Below are 17759 nucleotides of genomic sequence, written 5' to 3' on the forward strand. Positions count from 1 at the left end.
CCCACCCTGTCTGAGATTCTAGGAATGTTAGAAAAAAATTAAAATTTAAACCTACACCTCTCATTTTACAAGTTTGTCCACTGGAGAAAAGTGGAGTGGGAGGAAGAGAGACTTTAAGAACTAATTTATGGTGTATTTCAAAGCCTTTAATTTCAGTGTGAGCCAAAGTGAGAAGGAATCTAGAATATTTTGACATCTGTGCCTATACACAGACTCTGTAAGATTTGTCTGTTGTCCTGCCAAGATCCTTTTTGTGTTTAAACAGACTACAAACGACTTAATCCTTTTTAGTTTTGTTTTTAAAATAAATCCCCTTTCCTCCCCAATTAATGCCAGGGAATGAATGGTGCCTGCGTAAGAGCGACTGCCTTATTAATTTATAACTTTCCTCTTTTCAAGGCAGCAGGGAGGCGGCAGGATTTATATCCCTCAAGTTAATGCAGGGATTGCATTGATGTTTTCTGAATTGATTTATTTCCCCTAGATCCATGCATCACCGTGGACCTGAAGGTCAACACGTCCTACTTCCTTCAGAATTAAGGCACGCTCCTCCACACTAAAACATTCCCAACAAGCATACCAGCTTGATTATACCTTTAATCAAGAAAACTATGGACATGGCAGCTGCCTCCAATGTGAGCGAGGCAACAAGTAACATATCTAGGCCATTCACAATACAGTTGAATCCCACGCAAGGCAAAAGGTGGTGTCCATAGGGGGAAATCCTATAATCCTGTCATTTTGCATTTCTTAGTGCAGAGAGTATCGATCTGATGTGTAGAGATCTTTCCTATTCTACTTAATTCAAGAGGGTTCTGGAAGCTTCTGGGAGTTTGTGTGAAAGAAACAAGCAGAAGGGTTGTGATGTTTGGGTTACAGCTGGTTTAAACTGGTTCTGTTATCTCTTTCTGTCAAGATCATGCAGACTATAATAATAAGGCCAGAAGAAGCCTGAGTTTCACTCTTTCTATCGCTCTTCCTTCTGGTGTGGTACATTATATGCTTAGCGTTAAGGTTTAGTCTTATTGTAAGTTATTGTAAGTTTAAGTTAAGTCTGCTGTATCTGGATTTCTTATGGACAGTGCCAATCCTGAATGTAATGGATTTGTGACCATTTATACTCATTTGCCTTCAGTAGCAGGAAAACTCTGCTGGATGAAATGCAATTGCATCTGATCTATTTTTGGGGGAATCCTGCAACGTGTTTAAGTTTTTACTCTGCTAACTATACACTCGTACCTCGGAAGTCAAACGGAATCCATTCCAGAAGTCCATTTGACTTCCGAAACATTTGAAAACCAGAGCACGTATTCTGATTGGCTGCAGGAAGCTGTGGAAGCCCCGCCGGACGTTCAGCTTCCAAAAATCGTTTGAAAACTGGAATACCCACTTCCGGGTTTCGATGGTTTGGGAGCCAATTTGTTCAGGAGCTAAGGCGTTTGAGATCCAAGGTATGACTGTACATTGGAATCTGCTCTGGATCAATACTGAGTGGAATTTCAATGACAAATCCACCACTGGGCATATATTTATCAGGAGCAGCCACTTCACAGTCTAACAAGCCTTACTCTGCCTAATGGTGCCAGTTAAAGCCCATCTTAGTTCAGTGCCCTGTTCTCACAGTGGCCAACCACATGTTTATGGGATGCCTGAGTGCAGGGCCTGAGTGCAGTTCCCTGCGATGGCAATCAGAGGCATATTCCTTACAAATATTCTTCATTGCACAGGCAGGCAGCTAGATGAAGTTTGCAAAGGGGTGGGAAGAAATGCCAGTGATAGAGTGTTGATACTTTTTTTATTCAAAGCAACTAAGAAGTAATCTCCCTTTTAATTTCAGGTATACTATTCTTGCGGCGCACAGTTCAACTTGTTGGAAAGAGGTCTTATTTTATCACCTGGTTTCCCAAACAATTACTCATCGGGAATGCACTGTATTTGGCAGTTCTTTATCCCTGCTGGAACATACCTCATGTTGGAAATTTTTGACTTCGATGTGTTTGAAAGCATCAGCGAAAATCCACATGTCTGGGGTGGTTTCCTTTCTCTTCCAAAAAACACAAATGAGGAGCTTCCCCCCACTGAGGAAAATGCAGACTTCCCCACCACCTTTCCTACTAAGGGTATAATTTTTGAAGAGTCTCACTCAAAGGATTTTTATAATCTTCATGATGATAGATTTCCAGAGGCCACCTCTCAGAAACAGGAGTCTAAGCAATCCAGGCAAACGCAAGAACCCAAAGAGTTAGCAGTTACTCAGCCTAGTGAGCTGCCGTTAATGGGAGCTACCAGTGCCACTTTGCCAGGACACATTTTTGGTGGAGTACAAGGGGATCAAAACCCGAAAGACAAGATACTGTTTGCTCACCTTGCTGCCAGGGGAGGAAGCGAGGATTCAGAAGGCCCTAAACAACATTTAGGAAATGTGACTTTTGGAGAGGACATGGCCATTTCAACGGTGGCCTTGCCAACAGATGCTTCCTCCACACCACCCTCCTCAATTGATGTTTGTCCCCATGATGTCTTGTACGTCTCTGACCTCACTGCCTTCTCTTCTCGCTTCTGCGGAACAAATTCACCGCTGAACAAGAACATGACTTTTGGGTCTTCTCTGAAGATGGTGGAAGTCATTGTGGAGCTGATCACGACCACGGATCGGGGGCGAGGCTTTGCGATGCTCTTTGAGTACAGGAATGATACAGAACTGGTTGCTGTGAGTGACTCAAACGAGGGGATAGAAAATATTATGATGCTGATGATAATAGCAGGGATAGTCTTCTTTGCACTTGTTCTTTTGTCCTCGCTCTGTATAGCTTGCAGGTAGGTGCTGCGCCTTGTTGACTCATTTTTGAATCCTTAACTAGGGATGGGGAAGAAGTTCAATTCGGTTCGCATTTCAAGACCTACCTGCTGCATTTGCACTTTCTGAAATAATATCCGAACAAAAGCACGGCCATCCTAAATTTGCATTGCTCTGAATTTTGTGATGCAGTTCTCCAGCTAGGTAATAATGTGTACCAAAAATTGCATATACAGTGGTACCTCCGGTCACAAACTTAATTCGTTCCAGAGGTCCGTTCTTAACCTGAAGCCGTTCTTAACCTGAGGCGCGCTTTCACTAATGGGGCCTCCTGCTGCCACTGGGCTGCCAGCGCGCGACTTCCGCTCACATCCCGGGGCAAAGTTCACTACCAGGAGCATCTACTTCTGGGTTAGCAGAGCTCGTTACCCGAAGCGTTCATAAGGAGGATGGTATGTAACCTGAGGTTCCACTGTATATTAGGGGAAAGTGTGCATAAAAATGCATATATTAGTGGTAATAACATACAAAGTGCATTATATTTAGGGAAATTGCTTGTAAACCTGTGTATATTACTCAGCGTGGACACAAAAATGTGGTCATTAGGATACATTTGCACTAACAAGCTGACAATTTTTTTTAAAGATGTTTTAAAAATGCAAATTGCTGCATAAATGTGGAGAACTGAATTTAAGATTGGAAAAATGAGAAACAGAGAACTGAAACTGAGAGATTCGCCGATCCCTACCCTTAAATTTCATTTAAGAATTATCGCTCTCAGCTGAGGGATGCCTTCTAATGAGGGATGCCAGCCGATAAGAATATTACTAAGCCACGTTGCTTCATAAAAACATTTTAATTGCTTTAAAAGGTACTCCAGACTAATGGGGCAGTAGAGTTCTTCTTAATTAAAAAACAAGTGCTTATATTAAACAAAAACCACCTGCACGTACTATCTTTGAAGAGACATTAAAGAGAGAATACCTCTTCAGAGACGATGCATGGTGAACTATGCCTATTGTCTAAAAACAAAAAAAGTATACTCTTTCCCCCCCCTGTAGACCCTTTTCTTTCCTTGTAGGCAAATTTGTGCAGATTTTATTGATTTAATAAATTGACTGAAATTCATATGATTAATTTAGTCTTTCCTTCATTGAGGGACAACTCCAAATGTCATCTTTGTGTCTGGTTGCACAGCCTGCAAAGACGGAATAATTTACAACCAAGTGATTTTTGCCGTATATCAGTCATGGATGTCATAGAGCATTTATTTATTCTTCCTACATTTTTATCCTACCTTTTATCTAAGGAGCTCAAGGTGGCATACATACCATTCCTCGCCATTTTATCCTCACAAAACCCCTCTGAGATAGGTTAGGCTGAGAGCGAGTGACTGTCCCAAGGTCTTCCAGTGAGCGTCATGGTCAAGTGGGGATTCGAACCCTGGTCTCCCAGGTCCTAGTCCAACACTGCAACCACGATGCCATGCTGGCTATCTTAATCTGGATCCAACCTTACATCCTTTGCACCAGGCTCCAGTTGGTGAATCTCTTCTACAAGGCTGGTAAAGTGAATTAGCCACTTCAGGAGGCAAATGCCAAGGGATGGAGAAGCAGGCAGAACCACGTGAGCCATGTGGCTTGCTCAGCAACTGCTAAACTAGCATGCTGCCCCAAGGTGCGGTGGAGGACCCTGTCGCATGACTGGTGTTGAAAAAAAAGAGTTGGCTACAATTTGGGTCATATTTTACACAGTCGTATCTTGGATCTCAAATGCCTTGACTCCAGAACAAATCAGCTCCCGAACGATCGAAACCTGGAAGTGAGTGTTCCGGTTTTCAAACGATTTTTGGAAGCCGAACGTCCGGCGCAGCTTCCGTGGCTTCCGATTGGCTGCAGGACGCTCCTGCAGCCAACCAGAAGCCGCACCTTGGTTTTTGAACGGTTCTAGGTGTCAAACGCATTCTGCTTGAGAACCAAGGTACGACTGTACAGTGGACCCTCTGGATATGAATTTAATTCGCTCCGGGGGTCAATGTGCACCCTGAAAATTTTGTAAGAAGAGGCGCTGCTTCTGCGCACGCACACAGTGCGATAGAGTGCTTCTGCGCATGTGCGAGGCGTGCAGAATGCTTTTGCACATGCGTATGTGGCGAACTCCGGAAGTATACACTTCGGGTTTGCTGCGTTCGCAGCCTGAAAGTTACGTTACCCGAAGGTAACATAACCTGAGGGTCCACTGTACAGTGGTACCTTGGGTTACATACGCTTCAGGTTACATGCCCTTCAGGTTACAGACTCCACTAACCCAGAAATAGTACCTCGGGTTAAGAACTTTGCTTCAGGATGAGAACAGAAATCGTGCTCTGGCGGCGCGGCGACAGCAGGAGGCCCCATTAGCTAAAGTGGTGCTTCAGGTTAAGAACAGTTTCAGGTTAAGAACGGACCTCTGGAACGAATTAAGTACGTAACCCGAGGTACCACTGTATATGGAATTGGGAAGGTGCCGTTTTGCTTTTTTTGCCTCAGGTAGCCAAATGTCTTGGGCTGGATCTGGAAAAAAAAAAACCAAAGTAAACACTTGGGAAGCCCCAAATCACTGCTGTAGGGTGTCTGAGGGGAAAGTGCTGTAACATAAACACTAATTATTAGTCTCTCTTACTGAAAACTGACTCTAGGCCCGCAGCGTTCAACCTCAGCTCTTCTCTAGCTCAACATCCCAAATTAGCTGACGCCCGTTTCTGGTGTAAAAGCCTGCACAAAAGAAGCGAATAACCTGTTTTCTAAACGTGCCCTGCTTTCTTCTTCTCCTGTCCTTGGGAGAACCAGAACTTGGCTACCCCTCGCCTCATCTCTCCTATTCTTTTTTATCGTTACCATCCCTATTATTACTGCTTTTAATCTGCCGGTTGCTGGCTAAAAGTAGCAGCTCCCCACCTCTGCAGGCAGTCCGAAAGGCGCAAGCCAAATCTAGCACCCTGGCACTATTCTAATTGAACGTGTGTGTGTGTGTGTGTGTGTATCTGTGTGTGTCTGCTGTAGACACTCATTCCCTTCAGCTCTCTGGGAAACTCCAAGATTTTGCCACACTGTTGTCTTTGTTTACTGGTTGGGGAAAGGAATGAAAGCCTCAGTTGTTGGTTGGCCAATAATTCTAATTACTTTTGGCCATGAGGCCAGGCCTGGGTTAGCAGCGAGGCTGTTTTTCACCCCTCTTCTTTCCCAAGCCCCCAAGAACAAGAGGCTCGTCCACCTTATTTAATTTGAATCGTGCCCTGCAGAGTCCTGAGGGTTTGGGGGTCCCCCCCCAGCCCCACTCTGTGGCTGTGAAGTATGAAGAGGCCTTGCAACAGAAACCAAGCTCTGTTGCAGCTCTGACCTGCCAAGGAGCCGTTTCTGACGGCAACCTCTGTGCTACCCGCCGCCTTACCAGAAGAGAATGAGCTTGTTATTCCCTCTCGGCTCCTTGCAGGCAACCCCGAAGGCTGCCACCCCTCCTCTGTTTTTAAATTTAACCCAAAAAAGAGGAGCGCGGTAAGGCTGTATTCCTTAGAGCCCAAGCCGGCCTCACTCTGTGGGGTTGTGGAGCTCACTTGACCAGTTAAGAGCCAATGACTGTCTGTATCTTTGGTGGCCGACAACTTGTGTATCCCTGTACCCAGAACGTGTGTGTGTGTGTGTGTGTGTGTGTGTGTATTTGGGACTCAAGTACCAAAAAGAGTCCCTTTCACCACTGTCAACCATCTTGGACCCTACGATCAGCAAGTGAGGCCTTGTTGGTGCTGCCATCACTGGGGGGGGGGGGCGGCGGATTCATGGTTGCCATTAACCTGTGACGGGGCCTTCTCAGTGGTGGCTCCCCATTTGTGGAATGCCCTCCCTGGTGAGGAGCTTACCTGCCCCTCATTACTGACTTTCAGAAGGAATTTTAAAACATTCCTGTTTTAGTGGCTGAACCTGGCAGCCCTGTCTGAGATAATGTTTTAAGCATGCTTTTGCTATTGCACTGTTCATGTGTTCGCTGCTTTGGGCTCCTTTGGGAGGAAGGATGGGATATCAATTGAATAAATAAATGAGTGTGTGTTTGTTTGTGTGCATAGTTATTTCCATGAGTAAGACAACTACTAAGTGCTTCCCCCCCCAAAAAATGTTTAGGGGTACTCTCGTTTTCCTACTCATATTGAAATACTGCCCTTCAATGAGGCCAAATTTAGATTCACCAAATGTTTAGGGGTATGCGTACCCCTGCGCCTCCCCCCCCCCCGAAAAAAGCACTTCTACCACCACTACTTCTCAGTGATAACTATAATATGTCCAGATGCTACAAACAGTGCAGAATTTAGCTGTGTATCCGACTCTGGGGTTGCAGCGCTCATCTTGCTTTATGTGGCCAGCATGACTAAGCTGCTTCTGGCGAACCAGAGCAGCACACAGAAACGCCATTTACCTTCCTGCCATAGCGGTACCTATTTTATCTACTTGCACTTTGAAGTGCTTTCGAACTGCTAGGTTGGCAGGAGCAGGGACCGAGCAACGGGAACTCACCCTGTCGCAGGGATTCGAACTGCCAACCTTCTGATTGGCAAGTCCTAGGCTCTGTGGTTTAACCCACAGTGCCACCCGCGTCCCTTAAGCAGGTACTAGGAATCCCCTAATACTGACTCGGAAAGATCTTCATTAGCTGCCTGTTCATTTCCAGGCTGAATTTTATGTGCTGGTGTTGACCTATAAATCAAAGCTGGCACTTTTACCAATGTCACCTAACACTGTTCCATACTTGCTAGGAATTGACCCTTCAGTGTGACAGCACCTAAACTTTGGAACTCCCTGCCCCTTGATATTAAGCAGGTTCCTTCTCTGTACTACCCTCAGCGCTTGCTAAAAATTATTATTATTATTATTTAAGCAAGCATATCCAGACGTATGAATACAACATTCATTTTAAAATGTAATTTTATTTCATTGTGTGTGTGTATCTATATAGATATATTTTTTATTAATGTTAATTTTAATCTGAAAATTTTAGCCTAACTTGTTTTTAATGTTGGTTTTTATCAGTATTTTTAATGTATGTTGTATCTAAACTTGCTTGGAGGTTTTGATATTTAAGTGGTACATAAGTTCTGTTAAATAAAAACAAGTAAAATTAACATAAATGACTTGGAGCACGGGTATCTAAATTAACAAATCTCACTGTGTCAGCCAGCCCAGGTCCTTAGATCAGTGTGAAAAGCCCTTCTCATAATCCCATCACCAAGGGAAACACAGGAGGGGGTGTCACAGGAACTTCTGTTATAGCACCACCATTACTGAAATCCTTACCCCCAGAAGTACACCAAGTGGTGACATTTTTGATGCAAGGTTAAAGCATATCTGTTTGCCTGTGTGTTGTTATTATTCTTATTAATCACCCACCCTTCACCCTAAGATCCCAGGGTGAGTTACAACATTAAAACACAATATTAAAAACTATTTAAAACAAGTTACCATTACAAAAATAAGGTGTATTCTGAAAAATAGACACGTGTTGAAAGCCAGGGTTAAGAGATGCATCTTCAGCATTCTCCGGAAGCTGTACAATGAAGCTGCCAGATGAAGTTCCCTCCCCTGCGGGGAGGGAGTTCCAGAGCTTAGGGGCTGCTATCAAGAAGGCCTTCTCCTGGGCTGCCGCTCTCTGCACCTCTGAGGTTGGAGGAACTACCAAGAAAGCACCCTCTGATGATCTTAGCACCCAATAATGTTTCTAGGGAAGGAGCCAGGTCTTTCAGATATTTATTCATGACATATTAATTCGTTGCTGTATTTGGGCATTGTATTTTACTTCTGGGAATGTAATGTGCAATTTTGCCTGCTCCAAAAATGGAACACCACTGTGGGTAGCCTGAATTTTTGGCTGTCTTTCTTCCTAGAAAGAGTTGCAGGATCTTTTTCAAGCGTGAGGGCCACATTCCTGTCCGAGCAGTCTTCTGAGAGCCACATGCCAGAGGAGGGCGGGACCAGATGCAAAAGTTGGTGGAGCAATCCGTATACAGTAGGCTAGCTTATACAAACATACACTTCTCTCTATGCTCCACCCATATAAATAAGAAACATTATCAGAGTTCAAGGTCGTATTCCAGCCCAGCGAAAAGCAGAGCCTGTGGTGGGTTGTGGCCTGGGGAGAGTTCTAAGGCCAGATACAGAACCCCTGTGTCAAAGGTTCCCATCTCCTGGTCTAGTAGATGATGTTGAACTTCCAGCTGCAAGGGCTGCTGAAATGTGCATAAATGTGACGTTTCCTCTTGCCTCTTTCCACCTCCCTCCCCTGCTCCCCCCACCCAACCCACCCCATTCAGGAAGAAATTGTGTCCCAAAAGGAGCTCTTTGAATGCACGCAGTGACCAAGAGGTTAGTGCTAATAGTTTGTGGTCTTGCTGGTTTGTGCAGGTTCTTGGTTTTTTCCTCTCTTTGATTCTTGTTGTTGTCTCCCTGAAGATAATTATTATTATTATTATTATTATTATTATTATTATTATTATTATTTATCATTTATACCCTGCCCATCTGGCTGAGTTTCCCCAGCCACTCTGGGCGGCTCCCAATCAAGTATTAAAAACAATACAGCGTTAAATATTAAAAACTTCCCTAAACAGGGCTGCCTTCAGATGTCTTTTAAAGATAGGATAGCTACTTATTTCCTTCACATCTGAAGGGAGGGCATTCCACAGGGCAGGTGCTACTACCGAGAAGGCCCTCTGCCTGGTTCCCTGTAACCTTACTTCTCGCAATGAGGGAACCGCCAGAAGGCCCTCGGCGCTGGATATCAGTGTCCGGGCTGAACGATGGGGGTGGAGACGCTCCTTCAGGTATACAGGACCAACGCCGTTTAGGGCTTTAAAGGTCAGCACCAACACTTTGAATTGTGCTCGGAAACGTACTGGGAGCCAATGCAGATCTCTCAGATGTTGACTTGGGAATGTTTTGAGTTGTAGAATGGGATCCAGAATGCCGCTGTTGATATCAATGAGCTGCAACTGGTGATGCCAAGTCAAGAGAATGAAAACAACAACCACTCTGTTGACGGAAATGGAGCGGGTAAGCATCAAATGTATAGGGTTTGCCACGGTACTCTGTACAGAACAGTACTGCTGCAAAACCAGCAACACCCTGATGGTATTAAACTATAAATAATAATAAGACATATTTGTGTTTTCTGTAGTCACTTCCTACGATGGCAGCATGGAGTGCTCTCCTCGGCAAACAGACCAGGATATACCTTCTTCAGTGTCAGCAGTGACCACTGAGTCTGGAAGCGACGAGGTGTTTATTATTTCAGCCAGCCCTGGAGCTGGTGGCTTAAGTTTCACCTCCTACAGAATACAGGTAGAGGAACCTTTGGTGTGTTTTCAGTGAGACATTTTCAGTGAATGAGATCTTGGACTGTGTTTTTAAGCATGTTTTTCCCTTCCAGTTGTCTCAAGGTTTGATTCACATGTGCATGTTCAACCAGTAGTTCTCAGATGTTTCAAAAGCTTATACACACCTATAACCTCAAAATACAAGATGGGACCCACTTAACAATGTTTAGCTACAACTTTCAACCTTCAACTCCCATCATCCCTACTCATTTTCCATACTGATGGGATATGGGACTCCAGCAACATTTTTGGGGCCACAGGGTTAGCCACCATTAAATTATCTTGTTCTAACAAAAGGTAGCACATGTTTTAAACCTGTGCTAGCTTACCTACCTACCCACCCACACTAGGTGTAGCCATCTTGGTGCCCTACAGCAGTGTTTCCCAACCTTGGGCCTCCAGCTGTTTTTGAACTACAATTCCCATCATCCCTGACCACTGGTCTTGCTAGCTAGGGATGATGGGAGTTGTAGTCCAAAAACAGCTGGAGGCCCAAGGTTGGGAAACACTGCCCTACAGATGTTGTAGACTACAATTCCCATTATTCCTGTTCGTTGGCCTTGAGAGACCAAGAGAAAAGACACAGATTTAAATGAAATTCTGTGAGCTTTTCGTCGTACAGGAAAATACTGAAATAAATTCTCCAAATTCCCTTGTGGTAGAATTGTGACTATAGTCTACTGCCTAGGATAGGAACATGCTCCCTATCCTAAATTAAGCCAGAACTTCGCAAAGTACTTGTTTTCCACTCAGTTGCTGTTGTTCTTTTCTTTTCTGGATGTTACGCCTGTGTTTATGGGGGTGTGAAATTTTGAACCTTGACAGTAAAAAAAGATCCCAGGATCACCCTCGCTTGAAATGCCTGTCTAGACAATGTGAACCCGTAAGCGGATTTGGAAAAAAAAAAAGATTATCTAAATCCTTTTACTGAGAAGCAACTGTTGGTCAACAGTGGCTCCAGGATTCCTAGGGAGTGTGAGTCTAAGCTCTGATCATGGCAGGAGCCCAACGCTTCATGGATGAAAATAGGGACATGCTTGTAATTCCACTGTGCTCATAGCCAGAGTCAGCACCCAGCTGTCTTCTGTTACCTTTTTTTTGGGTTGTGTTTTCATACCACCATTCTGCGTAACATTCAGTGGCAGCTGGATCAAGCCGCCATTTTAATTTCCCACAATGCCTCCAGTGAAAAATGGTGGTTAGTGCAGCCCCATGGTATTGCTTGGGCACTGCTGCTCTCTGATGCTGTTGTCTACACCAGGTAACACCCCCCCACAGCAGTATCCACTAACAGAGGAAGGGGCTCACCAATGGAGCATAGGGTGGTCGGATGTCTTTTTTTATAGAGGTCAGTCATCTATTTTTACAGCTGTCCATGATTTACCATTTCTGAAGAACAGGAAATAAGAGCTGTCTCTAGTAACTAAAGGTGGGATCTAACTAAATGCTATTTAGAACAGACCCGTTGAGATTATTGAACCCAAGTTAGCAATGTCCATCAATTTCAATGTGTCTATTCTGAGTAGGACTAGCATTGGATACAACCCATTCTTGGCTGCTTAATGGATTGCCAAAAAAAGGGGGACAAAATATTTGCATAACCTTTGCTAGTACATGTGGCTGCTCAGCCTCATATCCAGGAGCTAATTGTTGGTGGAAACTTCAGATCCCCTCCTGCTCTCATTTGTTATGGTTATTGATCTTCAAACTGGACTTAGACTAGACAGCCCTTCAAACAGAGGACTTTCGCACAGACGCCTGTCCTCTGACATCTCTACACACAGAGGAATGTCCTCTATAAAGCTTGAGACCCTAAACAGGAGCAGTTGGGAGTTTATGCTTCCAGCAAGAAAGCTAATCCACCACTGTTGAGAGTCCAGAGTGTGTCTGTCCAGGAAATGAGTTTTGAAATCCATGTAAAAACTGATTCTGTCTTCTAGAGATTATTCCAGTACTGTTTCACTTCTGGGGCATAGGGGGAGCCAAGCTGGCGATTCCAGATTAATTCTCATGGCATTATAAGATGTTAATACAATTCCAGAGATATGCCCAAGCCATTTGATGTATTTTCAGCTTTCTTTCCTTTTTTATTATTTTAAGCAATTCACAAGTGTTTGTGATTAAGACCATCGTTACTGCAAGAATCAGTACTGGAACCAGCTTTGAGATGTAGGTCCCTGAGCGGAATAGGGGTCTCCTAACAACTCTCAGCACCCTTAGCAATGTACAGTTCCCAGGATACTTCAGAGAAAGGCATGACTGTTTGAAATGGTATAATACTTATTCAAATGCAGAGTGTAGATGGGGCTTGTGTGTGTGTATACTGCAATCTTTAATCTGCAACCACTGTTTTAGGACTGAAGGTACATGTGCTTGGCATGTAGAAGGACCCTGGTTCTATGCTATTTACAGGAGCAGGTATCTAGAGAGACTGGTGCCTGTGAACTTGGGAGTGGAGTTGCCAGTCTGAGGAGTCAGTGGTACAGCTAGGGCCTAGCCAGTGTGGTCAATGTTCAGGGATTATGGGGACCGTCTGCCAACATCTGGAAGGCACCACACTGGGGAAATCTGATCCAGAAAAGAAGTATATGTTTTTGAGTCAGAACAATTGCTTTCATTCATATGCAAAATACTGTGAATTTAATCAATTGATTAATCAAGTAAAAGTCACAGAACCATAGAATTGTAGAGTTGGAAGGGACTATGAAGGTCATAAAGTCCAACCCCCTGTAATGCAGGAATCATTTGCCCAACGTGGGGCTTGAACCCCAAACCCTGAGTTTAAGAGCCTCATGCTCTACCCGACTGAGCTATGGGATTTTAATTGGGTCAGAGCTTCAAGTATGGATTTTAGAAGAAAATTCACTGGCCAACTGGATAAAGCTATCACATGCAGTATTTTTGTTTTGATTTATCTGTCTTTTTTCAATCAGGACAGAAAACTGAAGAGAAGCATCACAAGTCCGGGCTCCGTTTCTGACTGGCTGACAGCAGGTCCAGCGGAATCTGGCATCAGTGCTACAAACATAGGGGTGGCACAGACAGAGAGCCATGGCCCAACTCAGCGAACATGGCGTGCTCGTACTTTTCATGACTTACTAGCTCCATTGCCTCAGCTACAGAAAAAGTGGTGCAGCTGGGCTACTAACAGCCCTTTCACCAAATTGGTTAACAGCAGTGTAAGTATTTGGAGAAAGCCCTGGGGATGCAAGTTGAATGTGTCCTGCAGATCTGCTGTCAAAGTTTGATCCAGTGGCTTCAGGTCTAGCCTGTTTCCCCTACTAGTACTGTCATGCCTGCATGCTAATAAGAATATAGCACCTGCAAGTCAAGTGAGGCCCACTGTGGGTGGCCCATGGGGTCATTTTCACAGAGCCATGCCCATCTGTCGCACATGTAATGCCATCTATGGCATCAGATGTGGGGCAGGTAAAGGCACAGCTGCAAAAGAAGCCTTTAAAGGAAAAGGGACCCCTGACCATTAGGTCCAGTCGTGGCCGACTCTGGGGTTGCAACGCTCATCTCGCTTTATTGGCCGAGGGAGCTGGCGTACAGCTTCCAGGTCATGTGGCCAGCATGACTAAGCCGCTTCTGGCGAACCAGAGCAGCGCGCGGAAATGCCGTTTACCTTCCCGCCGGAGTGGTACCTATTTATCTACTTGCACTTTGACGTGCTTTCGAACTGCTAGGTTGGTAGGAGCAGGGACCGAGCAATGGGAGCTCACCCCGTCGCGGGGATTCGAACTCTCGACCTTCTGATCAGCAAGTCCTAGGCTATGTGGTTTAACCCACAGCGCCACCCGCATCCCTAAAGGAAGCCTTTACAGGAGCCTTAAAAGTTCGCTCCCAATTGATCCTTGGCAAACGTGGCTTGCTGTCAACACCCAATAGCTGATAGGCACCAACAGCAAAGCCTCACTTGAGAACTCTGTAGGGCAACCAATCCCTGCGCAGCTAACCAGTACTAACCAGCTGAGTGACACTTATAGCAAGCCCTGCATAGCCTATGGTCAGGATTGATGGGAGTTATAGTCCAGCAACAACTTGTGGGCCAGAGGTTCCCCATTCCTGACTTTGATTCTGTAATAGAAAAAAAAGAAAAGAATGGTGGAGACCTTGTGAAATATTAACAGGAGTTTTCTTACCTTCAGAACACTCCTGCCCCACATGTGCATGCGTGTCTCCCCCCTTTTTTGCTTTGACCTTTAAGTCGTGGGAAAGGCAATCATGCACAAGGCAGAGAAGGAAATGACAGTGAAGAAATAGAGCAAAATGACCTCTTGCTCCTTTTTCTTACGACTTCTTAAGAAATATTCACTTGTAGTTCCCTCAGATCTGATTATCAGAGTTGACGTTATGATTGCTCCTGCCAGGGCTTTTCTGCATCCACGAAAGACCAGACTGCAGCTACTCGGAAAGTAACTTCAGCTGCAGAAATAGACGGCATCTCTGAACCGGCTTACTTGGACTCATCGGCCAGCGCTGCATCTTACCCACTGACGTATTCGGCACAGAAACAACGCAAGCTAAGCAACAGCTGCAACTTGAAAAGGTCCCGTTTCAGAAACCCTTACTTTGGGTTTTTACCAAGTTCTCCTGACTGTAGCCAACCAAGGCTGTCTGATCACGCAAAGCACATTGGCACAAAATCTCCAGTCAACAGTCCAGGCCAGGGAACCGAAGACCTCCTTGATGCGCCCATCCAGTTCACAAGCAACATAGTCAATGGCTCAAAATCCAAGGAGCTCTCATTGGAAATGGATAAACCCAAACCTGTTTTTGTTATTTCTGAGGAAGGGGATGATCAACAGCCTTTGGTTTTAGCAGAGCATGTGAATCAGTGTGCAGATGTTTTATCTGAGCCAAATGTTATCCATAATAATATGGGGATGACCATGGCAGATGAGCAGCCAGTGGACCTAACTCTTCAAGAAAGCTCAGTTGAGTCCACCAGTATCAGAGCAGACCTTGATCTTTGGGGAGAGTACCCAAATTCACAGAGTGATTCCCTGAAGAGCTGCAGTGGTTACAAGGATAAAAACTATGGGCCTGTTTCAGACACTGGCACCACTAATTCTCACCCGAATTTTGATTCCTTGGCCTCTCACCGGTTGTGTCAAACTTCAGTTCAGTAACTCCTCCAAATATGGGTATCAGAACTGACACTGAAGGTTGTAGGTTTGTGCAATTGGAAGCAATAAAGACACATGTTCCTTTTGAGACGGAATGGAAGCTGCATTGCACGTACAACGTGGAGAATGTGCTTGGGCAGCCTTGACTCTAAATGTTGGAATAGATTGTGTGTTAAGTTATACCCTATTGCATTGCCACCTCTCACTGAGCTGCATCTAATGACTGTTAGTTTTTTGTTGGCTTATTGAGAGTTTAGCAAGACTACCTGACTGGTACTTCTTACAAAGAAGACAGGCTTTCTTAAAGTTGCTGTGATGAATATGGAAGCACTGTCTATTCCCACACCATACCAGGAAGCAAATGGTCAGGCTTGCATTGAAAAGAGGCATGCTGTTTTGGACATAATACTTTGAAACAGATCAACCAAATTCTAGTCACAGCTGGAGGAAATCGCACAATTCCTTACTGAAGTTTGATTGTGGCTTGGACAGGGAAGTGGCAGTGGGTACCAGTTAGAACTGTGTTTAGCAGAAGAAACACACACAAAGAAGTAAATGGTTAGCTACATGAGCACAAAACAAAATGCACAGCACCTTTGCTAGGTTTTTTTTTACTGTATTTGTGTGTAAAACTACATTAGATGTGAGACAGTTAGGATTGTCAAGAGTTTCATTAGCGATGGTAGTTCTGGCTATTCTTAAGGACCACATTATAAAAGGATTGCTTCTTTCCTAAATCCTGCAGAAGGCTCTGCCACTTGGGGTAGGAGGATTTTCTCTGCATGTGATGCAACATACAGTAAGTACACTAATAGTATCATCTGGGGAAAGTCCTGGCAGCTTTGGAGAGATAAATGCACACTTTGGTAAAACACACACTCTCATTGCACATTATTCAAAGAATACCAGCTGCAAGGAACTAGAAGCTCATCAAACCTAGCTAACTACTGTTAGGGCAATTCACAGTGGCCAGGGCCAGTATGCTTGCCTCATATATGCCTGTTCTCACTACAGCAATAAACACAGTTCCAAAGGCTGTCCCCTGCTTTCTTCTGACACCCATTTCCCCCCATACACACTGGTGTTCATTGTTGCAAAGATCATAAAAAGTGGAGATGCAACTTAAGAATGGGGGTGGGGGAAATCCCAACTGGCTGCAGTTCCCTGGCACGCACATCCGTCCATCTCCATTTCAGAGTATTTTACCCCTTGCAAATATATACATGGCAAAATGCTGGGTGGTAAATCATGAATAAATCTGCTATTACTGGGTAAACTACAACCAAGCTATGCACTAGTGTTGTCAAAAATGCATTGCCGCGCACACATTCTCACAATCCCAAAAATAAATCACCAGGGACATTGCAAGTGCAACTTCCTGCTAAGTTAAACATCCATACAGATTTTGCAGTCCTTGGTCTGGTGGTCTAGTTTTTTCAAATCATCCTTAGACATTTGTCAAGGGTTCTTGGGCGCCTAGGAAGTAAGTGTGTCTTTGAGGATATTTGGGGTATGCTTTGCTCACAGCCACAGCTGTCTCAAAAAGTTGCTTTGAGGTCCCCAGTATTCCTTGAGAAAGCAGGTCATGTTTGTCAAGTGCTTTAATAAGTTGCACCCTGGAGCTATTTTTAGCATGTGATGAATATTCTGTTTGTACTGTGTTGTTTTTTAAACATCCAATCTAGCTAGTTATTGCTGATAAACACCTATTTGCTTCTTCAACCATTTTGTTTCCATTACTAAATAATGCATTTCTGTCACCACCAGGGCAGTCTAGAGACTTTTCAGCTTCAAGCAGCTGTGCAGTTCTGATTCTAATGAAGTGTGTATTTTAAGGCTGAATGAAAGGAAAGCCTGCTAGTTTGATTATACCTAATAGCCCCTTAAGGATTTTAATTGCTTCCCAATGGTAACCTGGTAAGAAATGTATAATTACTTGCATTTCTTCAAAGGGCTTTTGCTATACACGAATGGAAGGGATCACATCTTGGGGAGTTCTCTGGTTGCACCTGGTTTAGACAGCTGAGGAAGGCTTCCAAATATTTATTGCAAAGCAGATACCCAGGGAGGAATGGGAAAAATCTAACCCACCCTATCAAATGGAGCAATTTTTCATTTTTGCTATGCTTAAGGAGTCTTAAGTCTGGCTCCTCCTAATATACCTAGCCTTGATTTTGGCCAGACTAATTTATGGTTTCACCTGCTGTTTAAATTTCCATCTGCTCTATCTTATCAGTATTGATAGCAGTTGTGGAGCATTTTTGGTGTGCGTGTGTTTTAATCATGCATGTGGTCTCTATAGAAATATGAGCAGTGGCGTTTAGCCATGGCTATGGACCAAGTATGAGCCACATTTACAGTGCCTTTGAACTTGGAATTTTCATGCATTTCTCTTCTTCATGATTAATGGGTAACATCCAGAAGTCAACAAGCA

General features: G+C 44.3%; 1 protein-coding gene across 6 annotated transcripts in view; it reads left to right on the forward strand.

The window, feature by feature from the left end:
- Positions 1-17047, forward strand: part of LOC309330822 (uncharacterized protein) — a 49786-nt gene extending 32739 nt beyond the window's left edge. For 5 of the 6 annotated variants that reach the window (XM_081842710.1, XM_081842705.1, XM_081842706.1 and 2 more), the window contains exons 2-7: positions 1838-2817; positions 9132-9183; positions 9768-9870; positions 9995-10158; positions 13127-13372; positions 14567-17047. In XM_081842710.1, the coding sequence (XP_081698836.1) occupies positions 1925-2817; positions 9132-9183; positions 9768-9870; positions 9995-10158; positions 13127-13372; positions 14567-15328 (2220 nt within the window). In that variant the 5' untranslated portion in view covers positions 1838-1924 and the 3' untranslated portion in view covers positions 15329-17047. Of the gene's footprint in view, positions 1-678; positions 704-1837; positions 2818-9131; positions 9184-9767; positions 9871-9994; positions 10159-13126; positions 13373-14566 lie in introns of those variants that run through there. The other variant, XM_081842709.1, reaches the window with a different exon arrangement.
- The last annotated feature ends 712 nt before the right edge of the window (positions 17048-17759 follow it).

This window comes from Podarcis erhardii (genome assembly GCF_964252035.2).
Source record: "Podarcis erhardii genome assembly, chromosome: 15".
Taxonomy (NCBI): Eukaryota; Metazoa; Chordata; class Lepidosauria; order Squamata; family Lacertidae; genus Podarcis; species Podarcis erhardii.